General features: G+C 32.1%; 1 protein-coding gene across 1 annotated transcript in view; it reads right to left on the reverse strand.

The window, feature by feature from the left end:
• Window positions 1-23994, reverse strand: part of LOC140452295 (uncharacterized) — an 82827-nt gene extending 58833 nt beyond the window's left edge. The window contains exon 1 of the mRNA XM_072546463.1: window positions 23613-23994. Within this exon, the coding sequence (XP_072402564.1) occupies window positions 23613-23793 (181 nt within the window). The 5' untranslated portion in view covers window positions 23794-23994. The remainder of the gene's footprint in view (window positions 1-23612) is intronic.
• Window positions 23995-27373: the final 3379 nt, after the last annotated feature.

Here is a 27373-nt window from a genome sequence, read left to right on the forward strand (position 1 = left end):
TTTATATGATATTATAACAAAAGAGAAACTGCATTATTGTCATACCCCAGCGAGAAGTCACTAACATTTTATTGTTATCGAGATATTTAAACTTAATATAAAATCTTTACTAATAGGGCATACTATGGACTTCAAAAGCATTTCCACTCAAGAAACATTCAAAGAAGAACTAAAATTATTATATACAAAACATTGCTGAGGCCGGTCCTCACATATGGAGCACAAACATGGACTCTAACGCAGAAAGATGAAAGACTTTTGGGAATATTTGAGCGTAAAATACTTCGCAAAATATTTGGAGCTATAAACGACCAAGGGCAGTGGCGCAGAAGATATAATTTTGAATTGTATCAGCTCTTTGATGAGCCAGATGTCATAACGTTCATTAAAACACAGCGACTTAGATGGGCTGGACACATAATACGAATGCCAGAAAATACGATTGCTAAAAAGTTAACCACAGGAACACCTGTAGGAAGAAGAAGCAAAGGCCGACCGCGAATTAGATGGTTAGATGGAGTTGAAACCGACTTACGGATATTAAAAATCAGAAGATGGCAACATGTTGCCAGAAACCGAACAGAATGGCGACGAATCTTAGAGCAGGCCAAGATCCACAGAGGATTGTCAGCCAAGATGATGATGATAAAATCTTTACTATAAATCAGGTGTTTAATATTTTCTGTCACAAACTGTGTTCAGGTTTTAAGGATTACTGTGCAATTACTGTGAATATTTTGTGCAATAGTATCAGTTAGTGATTTTTTGCATAAACAACAATACTGAGTTTTGGTAATAATTGTTTATTACATAATGCATCGTAATAAGTTACATTAAAAAAGAATATTAAAACAGTTCCTCTTCTTCGTCATCCCCAACAACTGGCTCGTTTATTGTGTCTGGTATATTATTGCCTGTTGGTAGAGATGCATACCATCCACGTAGTTCCTCTGGTATAATTTCTTTTTATATAACTTCATTAAGTCCTCCTTTTTCTGGTTACTAATAGGCAGCAGTTAAAACTCTTTTAATTTCATTCACACAATTTTTCTGACCTCTTCCGCGTACATTCGGTACAATGTAGGGTTATGTATGATAAAACTTTATTATGTCTGGATTGGCTTTTTCATATCGCAAAGACTTGATTTCAAGCCATCTGAGTGTGTTATCATTCTCATCTTTTAGGCGATTTTAATTGTGAGTTTTCAGAGGTCTTTAAGATCCAACATATCAGAAAAATTCAGCTGTTTGACATGGCAGGGATTGGCGGAGCTTCTGTTTCTGTTTCATAGCGGGGATGATGGGGCAGATTTTATTGGTTAATATACCAATCAACAGCAATTAATTAGCAATAAAATATGCCGCCAAGATCCTTGGTCCTGTATCCCTTTTGCTTGCTGAGATACAGCTATGGCTATGCTAGCTTTACTGCAAAGTTAACATAATCACCTTTTCTCGGAAACGGCAACAGCAATAATTTTTTTCGTTCCGTAATAAATTATAGTGTTGGTCTGAATTCGGCCTTATAAAATGGATATGCTAACTTTACAGGCGTTGGTTTTAAATTGGTTTCAAATAGTGAGAGTGGTTCATATGTTGACAATAGTGATATTGATACTGATTACACAATGAAAAGTGGGCGCAGTATAAATAAAAAAGGTAAAATTGTGTTTTGTTTTGATTGTTTATGAGTTGATTAGTTATATTTCGCAGACAAAATAGGAATTTTTCTGGAATCTACAAAATTAAAGAACAGTACCGACAGAAGCGGCGGTGACTTTTCAAGTATGGAAAATATGCAAGGTATTTATTATTTTTTAAATATTTTTCAGTATTTTTACTTTTTTAATATATTTATTTGTGTTGACAGAAGACAATATAGAACGAATTCTAGGAAAAAAACGAAAGCGAACACCTGCAAAGTTAGAAAGAAATTCCAGTAAACAGTATGTTAATAGTAAAGGCAAAACCATCGACAGAAAACAACAGGGTCCAGGATGCCAGTGCCTCAATGAGTGCTATAATAAACTAAATTAAATTAGGCCAGTAAATGAATGTGTAATACGGCGATACCGTGTAATTTTCCGTTTCACCGCCGAATTGCATGAACATTTGTATTTAGGTTCTACTTACCCTCCACTTCACTTGTGGACCCAAGCCGTTGGTTGCTTTTAGTTTTTAGGGGTGAAAACGACCCCTATTAAAAAAAACGTATAATTGTAAATTCAAGCAATTTGAAATTACATATTTAATTTTACAGTGATATTAAATTTAGATTTATTTACTGTTTTGATTTTTTACCACATAATTTCTACTCTTATAAAAACTACCCTTGCAAAGAATGAGGAAAAAATTTTTTTCATTTAAACTATAAATACAATAATTTTTTAATTAAAATGTTATGAATTTATTTGATTTCAACTTAAAAAACAACCCTTATTAGTTTGTAAGGATGGGTGATTGGGCCTTAATAGCACATTGTGTTTAGCTTACAATGCTCCAGTATACATGGTCAAATTGTCCTAATATGTGATTTGTTTTTTACTGATAGCTTAGCTAAGTTTAGCTTTTAAGCTATGAAGTGCTTAAAAAACAATTTTGTAGGTTTTTCTAAGGGCAATAAGATCATTTAAATTATTTTTTTTTTAACTTTTATCTTTGAAAGGATTGTAAAATGAAAGGACTTGAACGAGTCGCTAATCACGAGTGTATGCAAACTTTGAACAGCCATACCTTAACTAATATTTATTTTACAGAAAAACAAGAAAAACCAAAATTTTTTACTAGTCGAGATTTTTCGTATCACTAAGTAATACTTTTTAAGTTATTTAAAAAAAAAAGCGCTTGTTTCAAAATTTCAAAAAATTTTCTTTTACTTTAAAACCAAATTTTTTCAATAATAAGCACTTTGAGCCAGTCAAGCTTACAGATCATATTAAGAATACATAAATAAAGTAAATTGTAAAGCGGTAATGATTAATTTCATTTGGGGCGCTAATGAGGTGGCAATTTTCACAATTTTTTTACCAAATAAAAGTGACCAGCTTTGTTTTGAGCCTAACTTGCTTAGGTTTGATGATAGAAATTTTTTTAAAAGTTAAAAAACAAAAAATAAGCTTTTTTAAACATTTCACCATTTCTTTTGTTTTTTTTTATATATATTTGTTTCGATAAAATAAGTACTTACTTTTTGAGTTATTTGTTAAAAACCGCCTGAAAACGTGTTTTTTTTTGAAAAATGACTATTTTCACTCGCAAATAAAGTATTGGCTTAGTGAAAAAACTCTATAGGACAAAAGTTGGTTACAATTAGTCAATTTATCCATTTCCGGACTTATTTTGAATGCATGTTTTTTCACCCACCAAGTTAGAGCAACCCTGGGCTCTAGTCCAAAAGTGAAGTAGAGGGTAAGAGGAACCTAAATCCAAATTTTCAAGCAAATCCGTCGTGACGAGGATAATTACACTCCAAAATGGACATTTACTGCCATAATAAATGGACAGAGATGAAATATCTCTGCGCTTTTATGCAATGGGAGATAAAAATGAGCAAGACAGTTATTTAGGTGCAGCTATAGACTTAAAAATGTAAAAAAGAGAAGGAAATCTATTGTTTTCAGAAACCAAAAAGTGTTCTTAATAAAGATATTAAAAGAGTAAAGACTAGTAAAGTTTGTCGCTCTGCATTTTGTAGCTTACACGCTACTTTTATAAGTCATCCATATTAAGGATATCACATGGTCCAAGATGCAGGTCATATTCTAGACAACGATGCTCATGGAAAACATCACAATCACCCAAATAAACATTCAAACGAACTATACTATATTTCGAGAGTAAGATAGAGTAATTTCTCAGAAAAAAACTAATTTGGTTCCATATTTTAGTACCTGTGCTTGCCCTACAATGGCAATATTTCAGCTTTAGCTCCTATTTTTGTCATCCTATTTTGTTGTCTATTTAGATAAACATTTTAGCACATCACTCCTATACCCTAAAACCTATGTCGGTAAAATTAGCATATCCATTTTATAAGACCGAATTCCTGCTTGCTGTAGCCGTTTCCTATGAATAACATTGTAACTCTACTTACAATGTTTTTCAACTATGGTCTACATTTATAAATGATATTTTTTTTTGGTCTAATTACTTTTATCCTTGTAGCGTTTCATATTTGGTGGAATATTTTCGTTTTTCTGTTTGCAAATGAATTTTAAAACGCAATAAACTGGAATATTTAAAAGTTGTTTTGAGTCCCCTAATATAATATTGTAAGTCAGGTATACGGTTTTTCTAAGACGTATTAACAGAATATTTTTTTTGTCTTTGTTTACATTAATATTCCCCTATTCTCTGTATGTATTGTGAGGTAAAAAATTTCCAGTTTAACCAATTTAAAAGTATATACTCAAGAAGTTTTTTGTCGGTTCGTTGTTAAGAACGAGGTCAAAAAAGGGTAGATTGTTTGTTTTAAGTTTGTAGGCAAAAACTAGCTGTGAGACGTAAAGGGAAATTTATTTTGCGTTGAAATTTGTAAAATGTAAGGCATGGGGGAGTCGACATTTAAGTCCCAAGCAGAGCAGACGTGCGACAATGTGAGTCGAGCTAAGGAAGTCTAACAAAAGATCTGAAATGTAAAATCTGGGGCAATTTTTGAATCGAACAAGCGATTCAACTTTTTGTAATGTTCTCATACCAGTGGACGTGATGATACTCTTTGCATAGGCAGTTCTGTCAGAGTGGTCACTGGAAGATTTGAACAGATACTGGAAATTTTTGAAAAGTATTGTATAGAATGTCCCCGTCGACAGCTTGATTCCTCCACCAAGTTCCTGTTTTAATCATTCCTGCCTGAATATGGAAATGGTTTCCTGTTTTCCATTTTAAAAATCTGTCCAAGTAGCTTCCCAGAGATGTAGCAAGTTTTTCCTTTACAAAGTTAAGTGATTATGTGAATTAGGGTAACAATTTAATATATTAATTCTCTCAAGTTATAAAGGCATTTTTAATAATTTGCTTTCATTAAAATAAATGAATTTGTAATAATTAAAGTTTTATATTATTTTTGTCGTAGCTAAAAAAAATGTCATATTTTATTCTGTCTTGAGTTGTTATGTTGACATATGACATTTCGCTTTAATCCATTGTTGTTATAAGACAATTTTAATTTGAGTATTTTATATAAAAGATATTCCATATGTAAGATTAAATTCAATAATATTTTTCAAAAAAAGGATATCCATAAAATTTTGATAATCTAAATGGGCCATATTATAACCTAGAAACCATTTTTTGTAGCAAAAATTTTTGTAGCAATCTCTTATGTAAACGAAGAACATGTAAGTTTTTATTTATTTATAAAATCTGTATTTTTGATAACTGTTTGCTTAAGACAAAAATAAACGTTTGATTTGTTTCTCTGATCCTTTGTTTATTTTAGTTTAGAAAATCTCCTAACCCTTGTATGTATTTTTGATTTTAGGGAAGAAGAAATTTTCTTTCTTTTTCCAGCAGGAAGTTTTCTTCGAAGCGGCGTCCAAATTTAAATAGCTAGAGGTAACCTTGTCTGCCATATCTTATTTCATTTTGTCCAGGAGATTTATGTAAGTACCCTTTCATTTTTTTTGTAGCTGCCCCAATCCGACCCATTTATTTCACTTATCCACGACCCCAGCTCTCCAACAACCAACTGAGTGTCGTACGCACTAGTAGCGTTTATTTTGCTTGCCCTATCTTCGCCCCATAGTTTTTGTCCCCTATTTCTACCCCTATGTTCGTACCCTGAGGTAGGCAAAATATTATCGTTACATCCTATCTTATGTAAATATAAAGTTATTTAACAAAATAACCTCATTGTAAGTGTAAATTTTGAATCACTTGGTAGAAAAAAACGTGGTAACCAATGTTACAATATTAAAAAATTTTATTACTGATAAATATTTTTTATAAAAACATGGTAAGATTGTATACAATGTTTTCCTCGAAAAATTTATTGAATAAATTTTTACAACTTCATTGTAAGTTGTGATATAATAACACCTACATATATATCATTTACGACCGAACTAACTTCTACTGATAAAAATAAGATACCAAATGTTCACAGTGCATTACATACTCAAGATATATCGACAGCGGAAACTTCTATATGCACCAAAGGTATAAGTTCATCATTAAATATGTCTATTAAGAAAAAACAAAACCCAAAGAACAAAACTCTGGGAAAGGATAGACAAACGGATCCAAGTGTTTGGAAAATGAAGAAACAGTGGAACTCTGGCCAAGAATATACAGTATACTCCCTCTATAACGAACACGGTTATTACGAGGTTTCGCTTATAACGAGATACATGAGATGTCCCGTGAAATTTGTATTCAACTATAACCCTCTATAGCGAGGCAAATTTGGTTATAACGAGAGAAAAGAAGATCAAAAACGGGTTTTTTTACGTTTTGGCCCGGCCGTAGCTATAAATAAATACCCTTTTTAACTGCCGCCCGCAATAAACTTCTTCGGAAATTTACAATTTATGATTCACAAGTGCAAATAATTATCAAAATTTAAATGGTTGCAATAAACAATCAAAAACAATTTATAGGTACAGGTAAACCTAGGTAAAAACTTACCGCTTGGTCTAATTACCATGGTTTGCACTACTTTATGAAAACAAGGAACAAAACGATTTCAATATGAGTGCATGGATTCACTTGTCGGGTTGCGTCTTTCCTTCTTAACGACTTAAGCTCCTGTGTCTTTAGCGAGATGTATTCCCTAGCCTCAGCGGTCTATTAAGGATCGGATGAATACAGGGGAGGAAAAATGTATTGATTAATTTATACAACCATATTTGAATTTAAACAATGTGAATTCTTTGATACTTGTTTGGGTAAAAAAAATTACGTTAAGGTAAAATCAATAACAAAAACTAATAACAATTTGTTTATTTTGATATTTACTCCTTAGTTACCATTGATATGCACCTAGTCAAAGAAACATACTTTACTGAAATATCATTGTATAAACCAGGGCTTCCCAAACTGTGCGTCGTGGCGCTCTGAGGCGTCGCGTGTCAGCGCGGACTTTTAGTACAGAAAATATCTTTATTTGATTTTAAATGAGTATAAAATATAAATAAATAAATTAAATAAAAAATAAAACATCAAGTCGATAGATCCTTGAATTATCAGAAATTATTCAAAAAATTGTTCAATCCGAAAATTATATGATGGTCCACCAAATTATCCAAAAATCGGATAATTATCTGAATATTGGTAACACTGGAGTCGAGTGCATTCTGTTCGGTCGGCTCTCCTCCTCCGGGCGTGGTCGGGCGTGTTATGCCATTTAGTCAAGCTTTTGTTTTGTTTTATTACGCACGCGGAGTTTTTTGCTATCAACAATGGATACCTATATTCAAAAGAATAGAATTCTTTTGAATATAAGAATTTAAATAAAAAAAAAGAAGAAATATAGGAAATATGACGACCAATATTTGGATTTAACTGCGTTACTAAAGGGAATGTAGAACTTCTATATTGTGTTGTTTGTTACAAAGTGTTGGCAGTTGAAAGTATGCTTCCTAATAAACTAAAACGGCATTTGGAATCAACTCACAGTCATTTACAAAGTCATCCAAGAGACTTTTTTGCAAGAAAATTGCGAGAGCTAAAACAGACCACGGCTTTGGTTTCAAGAGCATCAATTCCTACCAAAGCATTGCTCGCCTCTTACTGGTACCTTACCGTGTTGCCAAATGTAAAAACCACATACGATTGCTGAGAAGCTGATCTTACCTGCAGATGTTGATATGGTAACAGGAATTATTGGAAAATCGGCAGCTAAAGAGATAAAAAATGTACCTCTTTTAAACAATACGGTTAGTCGCCGTATTCACGACATGGCAGAAGATATTAATGAGCAAATTGTGGAGAAACTTTTAGGTTTATTTGTCATTCAACTTGATGAGGCGACTGATAGTAATGATGATGCTCAATTGATATGTTATGTACGGTACATACAAGAAACAAATATATGTGAGGATTTGTTATTTTGCAGAAAAATATGTGAAAGTTGTAAAGCTACTGATTTATTCGAGATTTTAAACTCATATTATTATATGACTGAAAATAATATTAACTGGGATAACTGTGTAGGCGTGTGTACGGTTGGTGCCCGAGCGATGTCTGGACAGTATGGAGGACTACAAGCTCTCATAAAAACCAAGGTTCCAAGTGCAAAATGGAAACATTGTCTCATACATAGAGAGACCATACGAGCAAAGAACGTTACACCTGAATTAAGTGTTGTGATGGATAGCATTATTAAAGTGATGAACTACAATAAAACACGACCCGTGAAATCAAGAAATGGGGGAAGAGCACACTTCTTTATTATTGCAACTCTCGTTGGCTGTCCAAAGGCTACGTACTCGCACGTGTATACGAATTAAGAAATGAATTTTACACGTATCTACATACAGAATCACATGATGATGCGCACAAATTAGCATACCTCTGTGAATTATTTAACAAATTAAATGATCTTAATATGTCTTTGCTGGGAAACAATACTCATACCCTGCAATTGACCGATAAAATTATCGGGTTTCAGAAGAAGTTGCTCTTATGGAAGGGAAAATTAGAAGATCAAGAAATTGACTGCTTCCAGCTTTACAAGGTATTCTACACGAAAAATCAATATAAATCCTTGATCTTTTTTTTTTAAATATGTTTACACAACACATGTTATCATTGAGTGGACACTTTAAGAAATATTTTCCCGAAGATATGGAGCAATATGACTGGGTCAGAAACCCTTTCCTGTCATCCACGCCATCGACACTTTCAACAGAGAAAGAAGAACAACTGACAGAATTGTCTTGTGACTTCAGCCTAAAGGTTCAATACGACAAGGACAAACTGTTTGAATTTTGGAGCTCACTTTCTCATGAATATCATGCCATCACCACTGCTGCATTAAAGGTTTTATTACAATTTGCGACTTCGTACTTATGCGAAACGAACTTTTCTGCAGTTGCAGTAAATAAAAACAAGTACAGGTCAAACATAAACTTAGAAAAAGAAACGAGAGTGACAATTTCCAAATTGGAGCCCCGGTTTTATAAAATGTGCTCAAAAAAGAGCAAGCACATCCCTCACATTAACCAGCCAGTTACATAAATATATATCCCTTTTCATTTTTGTGCTTATGTTTTGATTTCGTTCTTAATTTCTAATAAAAAATATAAATGTTCAAATAGTGTTTTTGTTGTAATTCTAATCTGTTACTAGGCTAGTACTAAAATTGGTAAGTATTATTGGGCGTTGGGTTGAGGGGGTGTCGCAAAATAATAGCAGAGTTCCAAGGGCGTCACAGTACGAATAACTTTGGGAAGTCCTGGTATAAACCACTTACAATGATCTTCACCTAAAAAACTTGGTATTGTAACTTGACTTAAATCAGGACCTGTAATTGGATTAAGAAAACTACAAAAAATAATAAAACTGACGTAAAAAAATAAAATGTGGATTTTTTTTTAAATCACTCTCCTCTAAACTAAGCAAAAATAAATTACAATGTTTTTCATATTAGGTGTCGATATCTCGGTAAGACCTAGCATTTTTTGCGGCATATTTTATTGCTGATTAATTGCTGTTGATTGATACATTGACCATCCCAAAAACTACTCCATCATCCCCTGGCGCAAAAGTCACCCACGAAAAAACCGAGATATTGGAGAAGAACGTTGAAACCAGGAAAGTGAATCGCAAGGAATTACTTGCTGATGTTTTACTCCAAAAAACAATTTATTGCTGCAACCGTTTCCGAGAAACAATGTTTATGTTCACTTTGTGGTAAAACTATGTAGCCTTAGGTATATCTCGGCAATGAAAAGGACGGCAGGGCCCAGCATATTTTATTGCTAATTAATTGTAGTTGATTCGTACATTGTCCAATCCTCGAAAACTACCCCATTATCCCCTACCTAAAAACTCACTCTAAAAAAATTAAGATACCTATTCTCCGTTCATAAATTGTTGAGAGCACGAAATGTGCCTCAAACTCATAAAACGGTCGTAAACCATAGGCGTTCCTGAGGCGTTTATTCATTAAATAATAATATAATATTTTTTAATACTGTTATATATAATATTAATAATATTTTAATACTAATATATTTAGCAAAAAAACAATTAAAACTTTCACGGCTAATGTTATGTAATTATATTATATTAATAAAAATAAGAATTTAACCATTAACAATTTTGTAAATAAGAATACCTTATCTCTTTGGATATTTCAATACTAATCTTCACGTTTAATCACTTTACTAGAAAACCTGGAATTCATATCCGAAGGTACTATTCGTTGCAAGATAATTAGAATGGAATTCCCCAGATTTTTAATAATATAATGGGTATGCTTTGGCCACGTGCCTCGTTTGTTCAGTTTATATTCGAAACTTAACTTAAAAGGGTGAAGTTATTACGAACGAAAACAATTTTTATATTTAGTACGTTTTTGATCGCATGTAATTTACGGCTCGTCGGTGTGTCCGCGTCTACGACAGTAATTAGCGTCTCGAATATTTCTTTTGCGAATTATATGCAGTGCGTGAGTGATTTTTTATTCCATATACCTACGAACATATACGTACCTTTCGCTCGTGCTCGTTTTGTTGGATTGTTTGTGATGGCTTCATCATCAACATCATCAAGTTTTACACCGGTACTGTTGCGTACAGTCAGTAAGTCTGTCTATTCACCAAGAGAGAAGACTATTGTCCTGAATGTTCACGATGCTCTGGCTTCTCAGAATCCCACAAACACTGTTCGCAACATAGTCGAAAGTTGTGCCAAAATGACTGGTATAGCTAACCCAAACACTTAAAGAGAGGGGAAAAAGCCTATTGAAATTGATGAATTTGCCAAAAATGGTATTCGAAGGAAAATTCATGGATTTTTTTTCAAAAAAGAAATACCAAACCTAAACAAAATTTTACAAGAAGTTAGAGACGACCCGGATTTGCCTCATATCGGACGAACTAAATTGTGGCAAGTTTTAAAAGAATTAAATTTCCGGTGGGAGAAATCAGACCGAAAATCACTTTTGATTGACCGGGAGGAGATAATATGTTGGAGAAGAAATTATCTAAGATCCATACGAAAATTCCGGCCTGAAGGAAGGCCCACCTTCTACCAGGATGAAACGTGGGTAAACTCAGGTCATACTCTAAAAAAAATTTGGTCAGATAAAAATATATTAAGCTCCAGGCAAGCCTTTATGGAAGGTTGGTCTACTGGTATCTCCCCACCTTCTGGTAAAGGCAGTAGATTAATAATTTCTCACATTGGCAGTGAAAAAGGATTTGTTAAGCATGGTTTGTTGGAATTTCAGTCCAAAAGCACAAAAGACTATCACGAGGAGATGACAGCTGTTTTCGAAGAGTATTTTGAGCAGATGATTGAACACATACCACCAAATTCAATTATAGTATTAGATAATGCATCTTATCATTCACGACTAGTAGAAATACTTCCAACGACTGCGTGGAAGAAACAGATATTCTTGACTGGCTGCGGAATAAGTACATGCCTTACGAAGATGGAATGGTAAAAGCAGAACTTCTAAAAATTGCTCGGCAACACAAATCTAAGTTCAAGGAATACGTAGTTGACAAAATGGCGGAAAGGCGATAGACTTCCACCCTACCACTGCGAAATAAATCCAATTGAATTGGGCACAAATGAAAAGTTATGTGGCTAGAAAAATACGTTATATAAAATACAAGCTGTACGTGAATTGTTACAACATATTACAGAACAAGAATAGAAGAAGAACAAAAAATGTGGGATCTTGATAACATAATTGATGCGACCGTAGAGACACAACCGCTAATTATTAACCCTCAAGATGACTCGGATTCCGAAGTTGATCCTATTTAGAATAGTTTTCTAATCGTAATTATATAAGGTAAGTAATAATAGTTGTAATCGTAAGGTATTAAAGGGGAAAGGCGCAAAATGTCGCCTGCCAAAATGTTCAATGTGTTTTAAATGTATCCATTTTTTTTTCAAATCCTGAGAAAACTAAACAGCATTTTTGAAAAATTTAAAGGCAGAATGAAATATTTTTTAGAATAAATAAAAAGTTTCTTTTGCATGCAATATTTTCAATTAAAAATTATACTATATTTTCTCTTTTATTTTCACCCCTGTTACATAACATATTAAAATAAACATTGTAGAAGTTTTCAGGGACTTTCTGCCCTGAGTAATAATGTAATCTTTCATTCTGCGTTTAAATTTTTCAAAAATATTTATTAGTTTTCTCCGGATTCGAAAATAATGGATACATTTAAAACACATTGGAAATTTTGTCAGGCGACATTTGGCGCCTTTTTCCTTAATTAAATAAATGTATCTTTTACAAATGGCAATAAACTTTTTATTTTTGAATAAAATAAATAAGTTTTATTAAAAAATACAATTTACATAAGTACAATTTAAAAAATATATTTATTTAGTTCAAATAAATGTTTCAATCATATACTCTACGACACTGGTCGTTCATCTCTAACCATTCAAAATACCCCCGTAATAGGATTATAAGGTATTGTATTCCTTCAGATATAAGGTGGGTTAGTCGAAAACGTCTTAAACCGTCAGTTTTAGGTTGGTTTTTACTATTATATCGTATTACCTATCCTCTCTGTATTTCAGTTTTCTAATTAGGGTTAAACTTGTAGTGAGCTATCAACAAATTGTGAACCGACTATACCAGACAAAAACGTTGAAACCAGAAAACTGAACCGGTAGGAATTAATTACTAATTTGCTGGTAATATTTCACAGATTTTTGGTGACAAACTTTCAGCTGCAACGTGACAAACTAACGTTCTTTAGATTCTGGTTAGGAATGTCAAAAAATATTCCCTAACAATTGTGTGATTTGAAGAAATTCCAAAAATGCACAGCAAGAATAAAAACATCGGTATTTACTCTATGAATAATTATTTGAGATCGCCAACCAAAATCATATATTGTTTCCTTTCAGGCTGAGGTGAAAATAGTTAGATATATATAAAAAAAATAGTAATTGATAACATTATTTTGTTGGAAAACCACTAGAAATAAAAAAATGGTAAGAGTTGTAATTGCCATAAAAATTGCAAATCAAAAGGAAGTAATTTAAACTCATGCAAATATAAATATTTTATGGTTATAAGTGAAGATAATTGATTAATGGATATTTTTTATTAATACCTATGTTTATATAATTAACAATAAATAAACTTGTTACATTAAAAGTACATCATTGCTTATTCATTAAATTCACTTTAAAATGTAACATTTTCCAGTTATACTTATACACCAATTAAGTTAGTAAAAAATAAGAATTTTTTCGTCATAACTGTATAGACGGGTTTGACGGGGGTTGAAATGTACAGTATGAGATAATGCAAAAAGACTCTCATCTAGGGATTCATCAATTTTTTAGTGGAAATATTTTTAAATAAATAATCAAAACACCAAACTCATTATTTTGGCCGTAACTTATTTTTGCGAAATTTAATTTGTCTGTAAGATTTTTTGAAAAACGAGCTAATTTCTAAGGCCGGTCCAGATAATTTGACTGAATGTATCTCAATAATCCGGTGCTTATTTTCTTTGTTAAAACGTATATTATACATATACTCGGAATTAGTGCGAGAGAGACACAACATATAGTGTGCCAGCGATACGCCTCGAGGCCCGTTCTCACTTCTCACTTAGTAACATATTACCGAAACTTGTTGGCAACATGTTTCTAATAACATCCTATTATGCTTTTAATTTTTTTCTGTTGTATAATTTTGTATTTCTATCGTTGTCGCTATCTGGGTAAATGCATCACTCTTAATTTGCCGATTTTTATAATCTTTGTGACAACAATCCCATAACACGCTATTGTCTCTACATAGATCAATGGACAGTGGAAGTGTGACGTCACAACTGTCAATTACTTTCCAAACAAAAGTTGAAATGCCCAATCTCAAGACTTTTTAATTTCTATAAAGTTAACATTTTGCTTCCTCTGCTGCTTTTTCTTTTATAGTGTTTTTTACGATAATACCATCATAATTCCGTGTTCTATTTCTATGAAATATAGTTTAAAAGTTTAAATTAAAGACATTCTAACCTTACTTTATTGATACATGCATTTTGTTGTTATTTTTATAAAACAACATGCTTTATGATTTACACAACCTTGTAAAAATGTTTTAGTAACTATTAGAATACTTAAATATTGCAAAAAGCGGAAAGATTCTGTAAAAAAATGAAAAAATAACGAAAAATACAAATTATCCACACTAAACAAGGTTTGTTTGGAAAGTGAAACTGACAGATGTCAATAAAATCTACGTCATCACTTCCACGGTCCATTAAATGCATAGTTGCTTCTTTTGACCACTCCATTTTTCCACAAAACTTAAAAAAACATCAAAACAAATCACAAAAAATATGGCCCGCATTCACTCGCTTCCGGCCTATAATGCAACTGAAGATGTTGCCAACATCCTTTCATCTTTACCGCTCACCGACGGGTAACAAATAACTTGAATACCACACAACATGTTGATTTTTAGTAGAATTTCGGTAACATGCTGAATAAAATTGTTGTAAAATGTATTGTTACTAAGTCAGGACGCGCCTTACGCAATATTAACAATCAAAAACAAGGGTGTAGCAATAAAATCATTTTGAGAAACACATCAGAATCTTGTACATGCATATTTTAACTTTACATACTTTCTAACTTCAAAAATTATCATTTTTTAGTGAGTTTAAAAAAAAAGAGTTTTTTCAAAATTTCAAACGCTAATTATAACACGACAACGATAAACTTTGGGAAAAGTTACTACGGACCTTTTTTGTTCAGAATGACTCAAAAAACTTTGTCCCGGGAGAAAAATTAATTTTTTAAATTTGTTTGAAAATATTATTTAAACACAATCTCCAAGATGGCTCGTGGTTTCTTACGAATTTGATATTAGGGACTTATTTTTGATAAGCTTGTGCACTTATCTACTTTCAACGTTTTTGGCCGATATCCCGATTTTCCCGTAGGTAACTTGTGCACTAGGGGATGATGGGGTAGTTTTTAAGGCTTGGTTAATGTATCAATCAATAGCAATTAATTAGCAATAAAATATGCCGCCTTTTCCTTGCTGAGATATAGCTATGGCTTTGCTAGCTACCGTAAAGTTAGCATAACCATTGTTTCTTGGAAACGGCTACAGGAATAATTTTTTATTTTTCTACTTCTTTTCTACTTCCATCGTTTGGCAATAAATTAGCAACCAATTCCTTGCGGTTCGCTTTTTTTTGAGGCTGGTAGCTCAGTGTTTCCGGGGGTATGCTTTGAGCTAGGGGATGATGGGATAGTTTTTGGCAATTGGTTAATATACCAATCAACAGACATTAATTAGCAATAAAATATGCCGCCAAGATGGGCCCTGTACTCCTTTTCCTTGCAGAGATATAGCTATGGCTATGCTAGCTTTACCCTAAAATTAGCATAATCATTGTTTCTCGGAAACGGTTGCAGAAAAAAATTGTCTCTTGGCGTAAAACTTTGGCAATAAATTAGAAATCAATTCCTTGCGGATCGCTTTTTGGCCGATATCTCGATTTTCCGGGGGTGTATTTTAAACTAGGGGATGATGGAGTAGCTTTTGGGAATTGCTTAATATATTAATCAACAGCAATTAATTGGCAATAAAATATGCGGCCACGATCAGCCCTGTATCCCTTTTCCTTGCGGAGATATAGCTATGGCTATGCTTGCTTTACCATAAAGTTAGCATACCCACTGTTTCTCGGAAACGTCTACAGCAATAAATTTTTTCTTTCCATAATAAATTAGCAATAAATTATAGTGTTGGTCTGAATTTCGCCTTATAAAATGGATATACTAAGTTTACAGACATGGAATTCACACTATGAGTCATGAACGAATTCGAAGAATGTCTAAGCTTCATGTGCAAGGAAAAGCACCACACCAAAAAACAGATTAAGACATATTGGGAGTTTTCCCACTAAAATTGCACATTACACAGGGAAAGAGAAGCATTGCTTAGACTATTTTGTGCCAAATTTCCTAATAATGATAATTTAGTGAAGTAAATTTTATTTAAACATTTTTCTATATCTTTTGAACGTCTACAGGTAGACACCTGCTGTGAATGTGAGCAATTAAAGATAAAAATTAAGAGTCCATCCTTAAACGAGACAGCAAAACAAGTGGCCGTTGCGGAATTATCTGTACATAAAAAACGGGCAAAGAAATTCTACAATAAAATGGCACAAGTTTCAAAGATATGCAGTACATATGCCAGTGTATGTGGCCTGATGTTTGACTACATGCAAAATCTTCAACTTACACTTATTCCCGTACAGGAGACTTTTTATTTACGTCAACTAACCCACAACGCCTTTGGAATTCACAATATGCAAAAAAATCAAGGTATGTTTTACACCTACCAAGAGGGTCACACCCAAAAGGGTCCCAATGGAGTTACTTCATATCTCATGTATTAAACATATCAAGTCTGAAGTGACTACTGCTGTACACATTCTCTGACAGCTGTGCCAGTCAAAACCGGAATCATACTGTAGTGAGATTTCTACTTTCGTTAGTACTACTGATGCAATTAATGATGATTAATTGACATTTAAAAAAAATTATTTTTTTAATTTCTTTTCTGAAACATGTCACTTTTCTAAAAGCCATAATATGAATTAAGAAAAAAAAATTACAAAAAAATGTGTAATGTATAGGATTGTGAAATATTACTTCAACAATTATTTTAAAGCATTTTTTCCTACAACTACAGTTTTTTACGATTAACAAAACTATAATTTCTGACCCATGTTGTTTGTGAAATGACGGATTTAGCTTCTTTATAACCGTGGCTACCTTCACGTCTATTTAATTTTTTTGTTTCACACGAATGAACAGAATTCGAATCTCCGCCGGGGAGAAGTTTTTTATTTTTTAAATCCATTAACTTTTTATCTCTTATTATTTTAAATTTTATGAATGATTAAACAATCAATCAAATTAAAATAAAATAAGTAACTAGTGTATATCTTCCACATCTAATTCATATTTAACATTTAGCCTGTATTTTTTTTGTCTTTCGCTTTTCAAATTTATATCTAATGTCGTTTCTTAGTCTCACTAAAACTCGAGAAAATAGGATGAAATTGTAAGAAAAATAGTAAAACAATAATTTTCCCATACAAACAATGTGTACCTGTCAAATAGGGTGCGTTCAGAAGCACACATAAATATTGAACAAGGAATATAGACAGTCTTAGACTAGGAATATTAAAAGACCTGTAGGTAGTAATTCATTCAATAATTGTTTGGTCTCTTATTTACTTTATTTTATTATCAAGGCATAGTTTTTTATGTAGCTTGATAATATATTTCTGGGAAAATTTCTGAACGCACCATTAATCTTTCTAAGAAAATTTATAAATGCAGAGTATTAATATTTAACAGTAAAATATGTTCTTCGGCACTTTATCTAATCATATGTTTGTTTTTTATACCCATCATCTTACCGCTAAAGCATAGTACGAGACATTATATAACGAGAATGGCCCTTGAGACCTTTAGTTATCTTCGAGGCCCTATACTGAAGACTCTACTTCGTTACCGTGTACTCTGGGGACCGCGGTAGTGCGCCAGAAGTTACGTCGCCAAGAAAAGTTCCGGGTGCGCTTCTGGAAGAGAAAGTGAGTTTTGTTAGTAGGTCCTCGAACTATATACTTCTGATGCATCCAACAGTACCTAGGTTCTCTTTCCAGATCTCTTTAGAAAGATACTCACCTCCAAAAAAAAAGGGGGGGTGAAAAATTTACTTCTTTTATGTTCTGGAAGAGATGGGAAAAACATTCCTAATTTCCGTATTATTGGCTAGGATCAGATCGCAAAATTAAGTAGCCCTAGCGTTGAATTCATCTGAAATAGCTGCAACTTTATTAGATGGCGAATGAACTGCACATTCTGAACAGCTCAATGGCGAAGATTTTACAGTGATGAAAATTAATCGTTTGGGAAGAATATACAATGGTTCACAAGAGATCAACGGTTCAATAACCAATGAGTAGTATTTGCGGCAAAATATACAGAATGTCGATGGTCTTGGAATTACCTCGACTCCCTAAAAGAAGGATTAGTTGTCATTATACTGCATAACATTAATCAACCTCGATTACGCAATAGAACGACTTTGACTGTGAAAAAGCTAATGAATAATGTCATTGAGACAAAGATCATCAAGGGACAAAACAAAGGAGAGGATGTTTTGATCCCGGGTATACTGATGATTCCAAAGGACTTCAATTTGATTTTAAACGTCTACAATTTCTCGTGTGTTCGGCTTTTGCAGTGACGATACACAAATCGCAAGCCAATCAAAATCAACTTGGAGTTTCCATGTTTCGCGCATGGACAATTATACGCCACGTGGTTATCAGACACAATTAAATTAATTCAACTTTTTAACGATATAAAATATGGTATCTTGTAGAAAATTTTCTTCTGAATCGAAAAGTTTGTCTTTATCACCATTGCAGAACCTAGTGGGTGAGTGAAATACACTAAGTAGTGGCCAAAACTCTGGAAACTTTGCAAAAATTATCGCTTTTCCAGCAACAATCGTCTTATGATTGTAATTTATGTAGTTTATCAGTACAATTACATTTTGATTTTATTGTTTTATATTTCTGCTTAATATTTTATGTATTTTTCATTCTATATATATTAGCATAATTATTCAATAAATAGTGGGAACAGATTCAAGCGAAAAAAGCCGAAAATTGACGCAATACTGTATTGCGTCAGAGTTTTGCTAGTCAGTCAACGACCCAATTGGAAGCGTTTAGTACAGTTTTGTGCGACTTCCAGTGTTTACTAGTGACTTCAGGTAGTTGTTACTAAGGTAATATTGTTTAATTGTTGCAGAGGAATACATCAATGTTGATTCAACGAAAATGGCACCAAGAAACCAAAAACGTGTTGACATGTCGCCAGGAAAGAGAGCCAAGGCAATTATTCTTCGAGAAGGTTACACATATCAAGAAATAGCAAAACAAATTGGGTGGTGGTGCCACAAAATCAGGTGTAATGAAAGTTTGTAAACATTATCATAACGCTGGAACGACAAAATCAGCAAAAAGAACAGGGAGAAAACCGAAAGTTAGTCAATTCGATGGGCGTAGAATATGCCGACTTCCGCAAAAGAAATTAATGCTATTGTCAAATCAACTGGCTTAAAAATATCGGACCACACTATCAGAAGAAAGTTGAAGAACTCCTAGAAAGAAGCAGTTTTTGAACAAAAAACAGAGACAAAATTGGTCTGTGGGCCTTGGCACACAGAGTGTGGACAGAACAGTGGAGTAAGGTAATTTGGAGTGATGAAACCAGAATCTCGATCTTTGGGAGTAACGGAGTGAAGTTTGTTTGCCGCCAACTGGGGGAAGACCTTTTGCCCCAGTGTCACTATGAAGCATCCTGTGAGTGTCATGGTATGGGCTTGTATGACCACTAATGGAGTTGGACGTTTAGCATTAATAGAGGGCAATATTAATGCAAAAAAATATCAGGAAGAGATACTGCAAGTAAAACTGCTACTGACTATCAGAGATTTGTTGGAAGAGGATGCCCAATGATGCATCTTCCAGCAGGATGGAGCTCCTTGTCATATGGCTAAGACTTCCATGGAATGGTTAAGAAACCATGATGTTTCTGTCCTGCCTTGGCCTGGAAATAGTACGATCTAAATACAATCGAAATTTTATGGTCAAGGCTGAAAGTGTTAGTATCATGCAGAAACCCAAGTAACGAGAGATAAGTGATAGAAGCCATTATTTAAAAATGGTTTAGAGTTATTACACCACAAGATTTGGCTCGTCTCATGTACTCCATGCCTTGCAGACTCGAGTCTGTCCTAACAAACAAAGGTTATCCCACCAAATACTAATTTTCTTGATAATAACCATTGTACCATGTTTTTTAAATATATCTACTAATAGCTAATGGCTGTTGTTTTATTTATTTTTAAATTTTTAGAGGAATTTTTCTCATAAAATAGATGTTAAATATTAAGTAGAAGCATAAAATGATGCAATAAAATTATAGATAAACTTACAAATAACATAAGCCTTGTGAAAACGAGGAATACTGATAACAAAACTAAGAGTTTTGTCCACTAGTGTATACTTACAAAGAGACAAATTTGAATTCCCGCCATTATTTGTTTTGGTAGTCTCTGGTATGTTAACTGAATCACTCTGATTCCACAAACATTTGTGTTCGCACACCTAACTAATAAATTTTTCGATATTCATGCCATAACAGTTTTTAGGCACAAGTAAATTATTCCAATGTGACACTTATTGCATAACATTTGTGTCAGACTTATTGCAAAAAGTTGGATGCTAATCTACTTTTTAACTTGTGTCATGTTACAAGATAACTGATAAAAAAGATAAAAAAATAAAATAAAAAGATAAAGATAATAAGAGTGAAAGTTAATGTGGAACAATTAATTAATTCACATCAATGTAAACTTGTGAGTTATGAATTATGGGATGTTAAAAATGCAATTTATAAGGACATATTAAAAAATGTAACGCTTATAGGGAAATGGCAGAATAATTCAGTACTACAGTGGAATTACAACAAGTTGTTCTTTTACACTAATTGCTTTTCTGAATTTGGTATCATGCTTTGATATAATGGGACCAACTTTAAGCAAGTCTTTCAAAATGAGCAGGCATCATTCTTAAAAAAATCAAAAATAATGACCTCAGACAGTAACTGATTGAAGCTACCATATTTTCCAGTCTCAAAATATACTCTCAAATCGTCATGGAATGTTTTTACGCCAGTAAAAAAAACCTTACAGAGGATTTTGATGGTTCTAAAAGGTATATGATTTCGATGTATAAGAACGTTTCTTATACACTTTAGAGAAAAACAGTTCAAATAAAAGTTTTTCTAAATTAAAATACATAAACAATTGACCAAAGTAATTGCAAAAAAATATTATTTTTGCAGTACTTTATAAATGTTAAAAACTTTGTTTTTTGCATAATGACATGTAATATAACCACTTGAAATTATGACAATTAATGAGTTATTTAAGTGTGCTAAATATCAACTAGATTGACCAAATAGTTTGTAAGTTATTCAAATTGTTTATCCCAGAGAGTGATTATTTAAACAACTGTACTTGCCCAAACAGTGACTCTAGAGGTATTTAGCAGATCACAATTGATTCTTTGAGGCTTCAATTTTAAGATATATTAAAAAAAATTCAACATTTTATCAAAATTGTTATTAAAAAAACAGTTTGAAAAAAGTGATGACTTTTAACTTATAAACATTTAAAATGACAGTTAAAGTCTAGAGAATGTTCTGATTAAATTAGCTACAAATAAAGGAAATTTTGTATTTGGCAGTGTTGCCACGTACCTATAATAAATCACAAAAAAACATGCGACATAATATTAATTAATTTAATTAAACATGGAAAACATAAAATGGTAAAATAACACGAAAAATAATATATAAATCACTATAAATACTAAAGTTAGAAAGTGAATAAGTTAAATTCTGCTGTAATGATTTTAATATATATTTTTAAAATGATAAGGAAATTGTCATAAAATTGAAATCTGCTGAACATCTGTTGTAATCTGGCAACTAGTGTTTTGAAGGTTTTGACACTATTGCCAAATTTATTCGCTAATCTACCAAAGGACAATTACAAAATTTTTTTCTAATAACTAACTGCAACTAATATCGAAAAAAACAAATATTCATTCATTCGAGTTTTATATGAATTAAAAAAAAATTAAAACCACCAGATTACATAAAATAACATAATGAAAATTTACAGTTGCAAAGCATATTTGAGACATAAATCATATACATAATAAGGACATGGCAATACCACAAATGCAAATTTGTGTTTTACTGAAATTTCTTTGTAGTTAACTTAATCAGAACATTCTCTGGACTTTAACCAAAATGACTTTGAATATTTTTATGTCACACGTTGAAAAGATTTATTTGATTCATCTACATTCCGTTGATGGGTTTGCTACATATTTTTCTTCATCAAGTAAGATAAGGCCTTGCTTTGGTTTTTTCTCTTCTTCTGTCTTATTATTTATGACTATTGATGCATCTTTTTATTGTATTCTGTGTTCATTCTCTGAGACATATTTGCATATCTGAGATATATGTTGAATTTTCTGTTTTTGATATATTATTATGATTCATGCTTGTTTATCCCTACACTTAGTGGTCTTGAAGTTTCTCTAACATGTTGTATTCCCAAAGTATTTTATAGATGCAGTTCTTTGGCCTCCTTTCTTTATTTATTCTTGAAGAAATAGTTACTTCAGATTGCTTTTCACAAAAATAACTACTGTTTATGAACAAACTGTCAAATACTTGGACTTTTTAAGGAGAATCGTTTCTCAATTTGTTTTGTTCACTGTCTCACAGCCAATATACAAAATACATGTAGATTTTACTTATTTTAATTGTAAGTAAATATATTATAAATCATATGTTGCATTTAATAAACAAATATAATGGTGCCAGCTTTGAATATCTAGAATCTAGGGAATGAAAATTAAGAGAATCCAAAGATAAGAAAGGTGGAAATATTTTGTTTTAGAAACATAAAGCTACTTGATTATTGAAGGTAATTCAGCAATAAAGGTAAATCATTTCTGATGTCAAAATATAAAACTATGTTTAGTTTATAGGAGATTTTGAGTCCATGTCTGTGTATGATTCCTTTCTATACATTACAGTCAATTATTATCTGCCAAAAAGCTACCAAAATTAGTTTGCTAGTTAATGTAATGCATATCACAATAAAAATAAAACCCTCTTAAACACTAAAAGCTATAGAAATAAATGTTGAAATTTGGGAACATATCAAAACAAGTACATATAATAATAAAAAGTGTTGAAAGAGAATATACCTACAAAAGTGGGATTGTGTGATAAAAGAAAACAAGTAAAATGATACCCCTATTATCACTGTAATCTAGAAACAAGAAGACTCACAATACTAATGATGGAATTGATTATATAAACAAAGAAAACTAAAAGTTATCATCAACAGGGTATATACTGTGTTGTTAATAGATGACTGTTAAATGATATAAAATCATCCACACTACACTACCTTGTGAACTCCATCCCCTTAATGGATAAATACTTGTTTTCTTAAAAGCTAATATCCAAAAAATTAGGATTTCTGATACATATCAGATTTAATAAAAAACTAATACAGTGAAGTTATCAAAACATTTTAAACAAAGTAGTTTTGATGTTTATTAGTTACAGAAGGGTAAACTTAAAAATCCCAACCCTAAGTAGAAAAATAAATTGCTTATTTCACTACATCTAACTATAATTCATTATAAAAGTAACGAACATAGTAATGCTACATATTCAATTGAAAAAGTGGGAATAATTTGGGTGGGAAATATGAATATTAGCTTGTGTTTACAAATATTACTTACTGTTCAGGCTATTTAGATTGTCATCTTCAAAGTTTTGGGAAGTCACACTACACGAACACTTATTTTGTGATGATACACACTTTGGGCACTTAGAAGACTCCAGTACTGATTCACAGGAGGATTGTTTTTCCAAATAATCTTTATTTTCATCATCATTACCTCCTTCTTCATTCGACGCCATAGTTTGCACTATCAAAAGACGTCCCTTGTTTTCTTTGATGTTTTAAATTGCGAAATTACGTATTTCACATTATTCAAACACTATTTCCACCAAAAAGTTAAATATTACGAATAACACGATATTCTTAACAAAAGATTACCACAGATGATAAACAGCACAAAAATAGTTATTATCCACGCTTACCGCCATGCTTATAACCGGGCAAATCATGTACCAATAGCAGTCAAGCAGTCAATCTCAATCCTCGAATTACTCGAACGGAAAACAATCGATTGCTGGATTATTCAAAGAATCGATACAAGTTCATTTTTTCAGTATATGGTGGAATCTTTATTTAAATAAATATTTATTAAGACATAACAATTTAAGAAAATTTAATAGAATAGTTTTTATAAATATTTAGACTGTATTATTACAATAGCAACACTATTTCTATAATCTGAAAATTTTTAAAAGGATCTTTGTCTTTTTTGTAAGACCTGAAGATCCATTTTTGTAATATTTGTAACTATTGCTTTATTAATATTGGATATAGAGAATGGAGTTGTATGTCTTTAGTTTTCATGTTCTTGTATAATAGCTATTATTATAAAAGTGAATGTACAACATAATTATTTTGTGTTAAAATCTGTTAGGTTTCAGTCACTTCATTACCAAACTAAATTATGATCGATAACTCCTTAGTCGATTATAAAAATCTTCGATTGTATCATCATTCATAGCGAGTACTGCTTTGATGAACATTGGCGTGCAATCATTTTAGTTCCACAGAGTGAATTTTTATTTTAGCATTAAATAATATTAAATGACAGCTATTATGTCAAACATGATATTACAATGATATTACATTTATACATAATCCTGTTTTATGAAAAGAGACACTTTAAAATTCATGTATTTATTACTAGCACTTCTTTGTTCTGTCCAACCAAATATATAAATTGGTAAAAAAATCAAGTAAACATTATGTTAAATTATTGATATAAATTAAGAGTGCCAGCAGTGAAAAAACAAAATAGATACTACTATGAAAAATCTGACATTAAATCGAATTTTAGTATTTTCCAACACCGTGCTTGTAGTCACGTAGGTCTTGTGTTTGTCACCTTAGATCAGAATGGCCACCTACACCACAGAATAAGAAATCATTGTTTCTTATTCTATGCTCTAATGTGAATGTGAGTGTATCTACGCGATCTACGCACTATAATTTGTGCATATAACATAATGTATAAGCTGTGTCCACTGATGGTGTTTTATTTCAAGAGTGTTAGTAGCGACATCTAAAATCTACATTTTAAATTTGCAGTTATATAGTAATCTTCAAAATAAATAGTAGTGGAATAAAAAATACGAATAAAAATGTATTTGTTAATTTGATTAAATTGGCTGTAACGATTACAATCGATATTAGTTTAAGTAGGATTATTCCATTAAAATATATTTTGTTAATAAGTAGTACCTATATCTTTTATAAATAAAGAAATGATTTTTTTCAACTTATATTGTATCTTGAACATAGATATATCTCACGTCTCACCCAAATCTCTCTGCATTTCTTTCTACTCTATCATAGACACATCTAAAATCTACAAACAGATGGTGAGTATCAATTCCATACTCATATATGTTTTTCCAAAGCTTGTCTTAGAAGGAATATTTGATGGATCGTTGCTTTTTCTTTGCAAAACCGACACTGGCATTTGCCTATTATGTTTTTACAATATCCTGATAATCGATTGTAAATAATGTAGGCCAATATTTTATAAGTTACTTTTAGGAGGCTAATTCCTCTGTAATTTTCAGATACCTGCTTCCGAATCAATTCTACCAGCTTACATATAAAGATCATATTTTAGGTTTTTTGCGCCGTTTTAAAAGCTCAGAAGGCATGCCATCTGTTCCAGGAGCTTTGTTTTCTGTTAATTTTTTCATTGCTTTGATCACATTTTCCGCTGTTAAGATGTTATTCTCCTCTCTTTCATCTTTAATGTCTTCGAGCTGGATTTCTGCTGCTTGCAACCTCTCCTCAAAGTTTTCTGCCCATCTTTCTAGTATCTGGTCCTGATCAATTTTGCAAAAGTTACATCCCCTCCTCTAGTTGTACAATGTATGTACTATGTATGTACTTGCAAAGGTGTCGTAGTTGACCTTACGAACCATAATTATTCAGAATCGTCTGAAAAAAAAATTGTTTGTAATTAAATTAAATTGTAAATAAAAAGTAGCCGAAAAAGTAAAGATTTTCACTACAAACAAGATCTCTAGAAATGCCAGGGAGACATTAATACAAGCAAAGAACCCTGACGAGTATAGAAAAATGTGTGTCACTCTGGAAGAATATTCCAAATCAGTAAAAATACAGTGGATTGCATGCCCGCTTGAGGAAGATGTAAAGCCAAAATTAGTTTAGAGAGTATTACCCTCAAACACTGCTGCTAAAGATATTCAAGCAAATCTGGAGCAAGAATATGACATTCAAACAATTAATTTCACCAAAATTATATCCAGAGAAGCAGACAAAAAAAAACTTCCCATGTTTATTATAACAGTCGAAAAGGAAGACGTACTCTAGACGAAAAAAATCACCAACCTTTTTCATGACCATGAACATGACCGTTTCACGACATGTGCAAAAATGATACATACTCTTGCCATATTTATTGAATGGCTTGATTTCAGTGAATAATAAAAGGAAATAATATTCTCTGACGCCATATATGGGGCGGTAAGGGTGTCCGCCCCCCCAAACATGACCGAAAAACGGTCAGTGCAAAAATGATAAATAACTAGCTAATTTTTGCTGTATGTCTTGCTTTAACGAGGAAACTAACGGTTCTATTATTGCCTGACAACAAGAGTCAAACGTGCCCTTCTCACGCCATCTCTAAAATGATTAATAACATTTTTTTCCAAATGTAACAGGTAACAGGTAATTCCGAGAGCTCAGACTTACATATATTAAAAAGACACATTACAGCTATCGAACTTAACGAAAATGAAATCATAAAAAAACAAAATCAAATCTCATTTGGACAGTCAATTGATACGAGATTTGATAAACTTCTAAACCAAATAATAATGGATTTGTGCTTATATCTGAAGTTAAAAAATTATCTGCCGATTTTGACGTAATGAAATAATTAAGCTTCAAAACATTAACGAATCCTTAACCCTTTGTGGACAGATTTAATTATTTTTAAATATTTTCGGTTTGGTTTTGAATAAATAATGCAAATAAAGATAACAAATTTGTTATTTTGTTTTAATGTTATTTTTGTTTATTATAAAACAAAAAACAGGTGTTGCTTATATGGGACCACTAGGGAATGACAACAATACAAAAATAAAAAAAAAGAAGTAAAAAAGTTACTTTTGATGGAATTTAAAAAAACAATTTGACTTTTCTGTTAAGCAAAGACCTACTTTGTGTCGAGCAACGTCATCTAGTTCGATGGGGTTCTGCTCTCGTACTGCAATTTGCACATCGAACCTTTATGCCATGGACTGGCAATGTATAGTCTTTTATACGAAACTACAGGTTTATATCTATTCGGGATGGCTTTAGTTTAGTACTCTT

Source organism: Diabrotica undecimpunctata, chromosome 10, assembly GCF_040954645.1.
Source record: "Diabrotica undecimpunctata isolate CICGRU chromosome 10, icDiaUnde3, whole genome shotgun sequence".
NCBI lineage: Eukaryota > Metazoa > Arthropoda > Insecta > Coleoptera > Chrysomelidae > Diabrotica > Diabrotica undecimpunctata.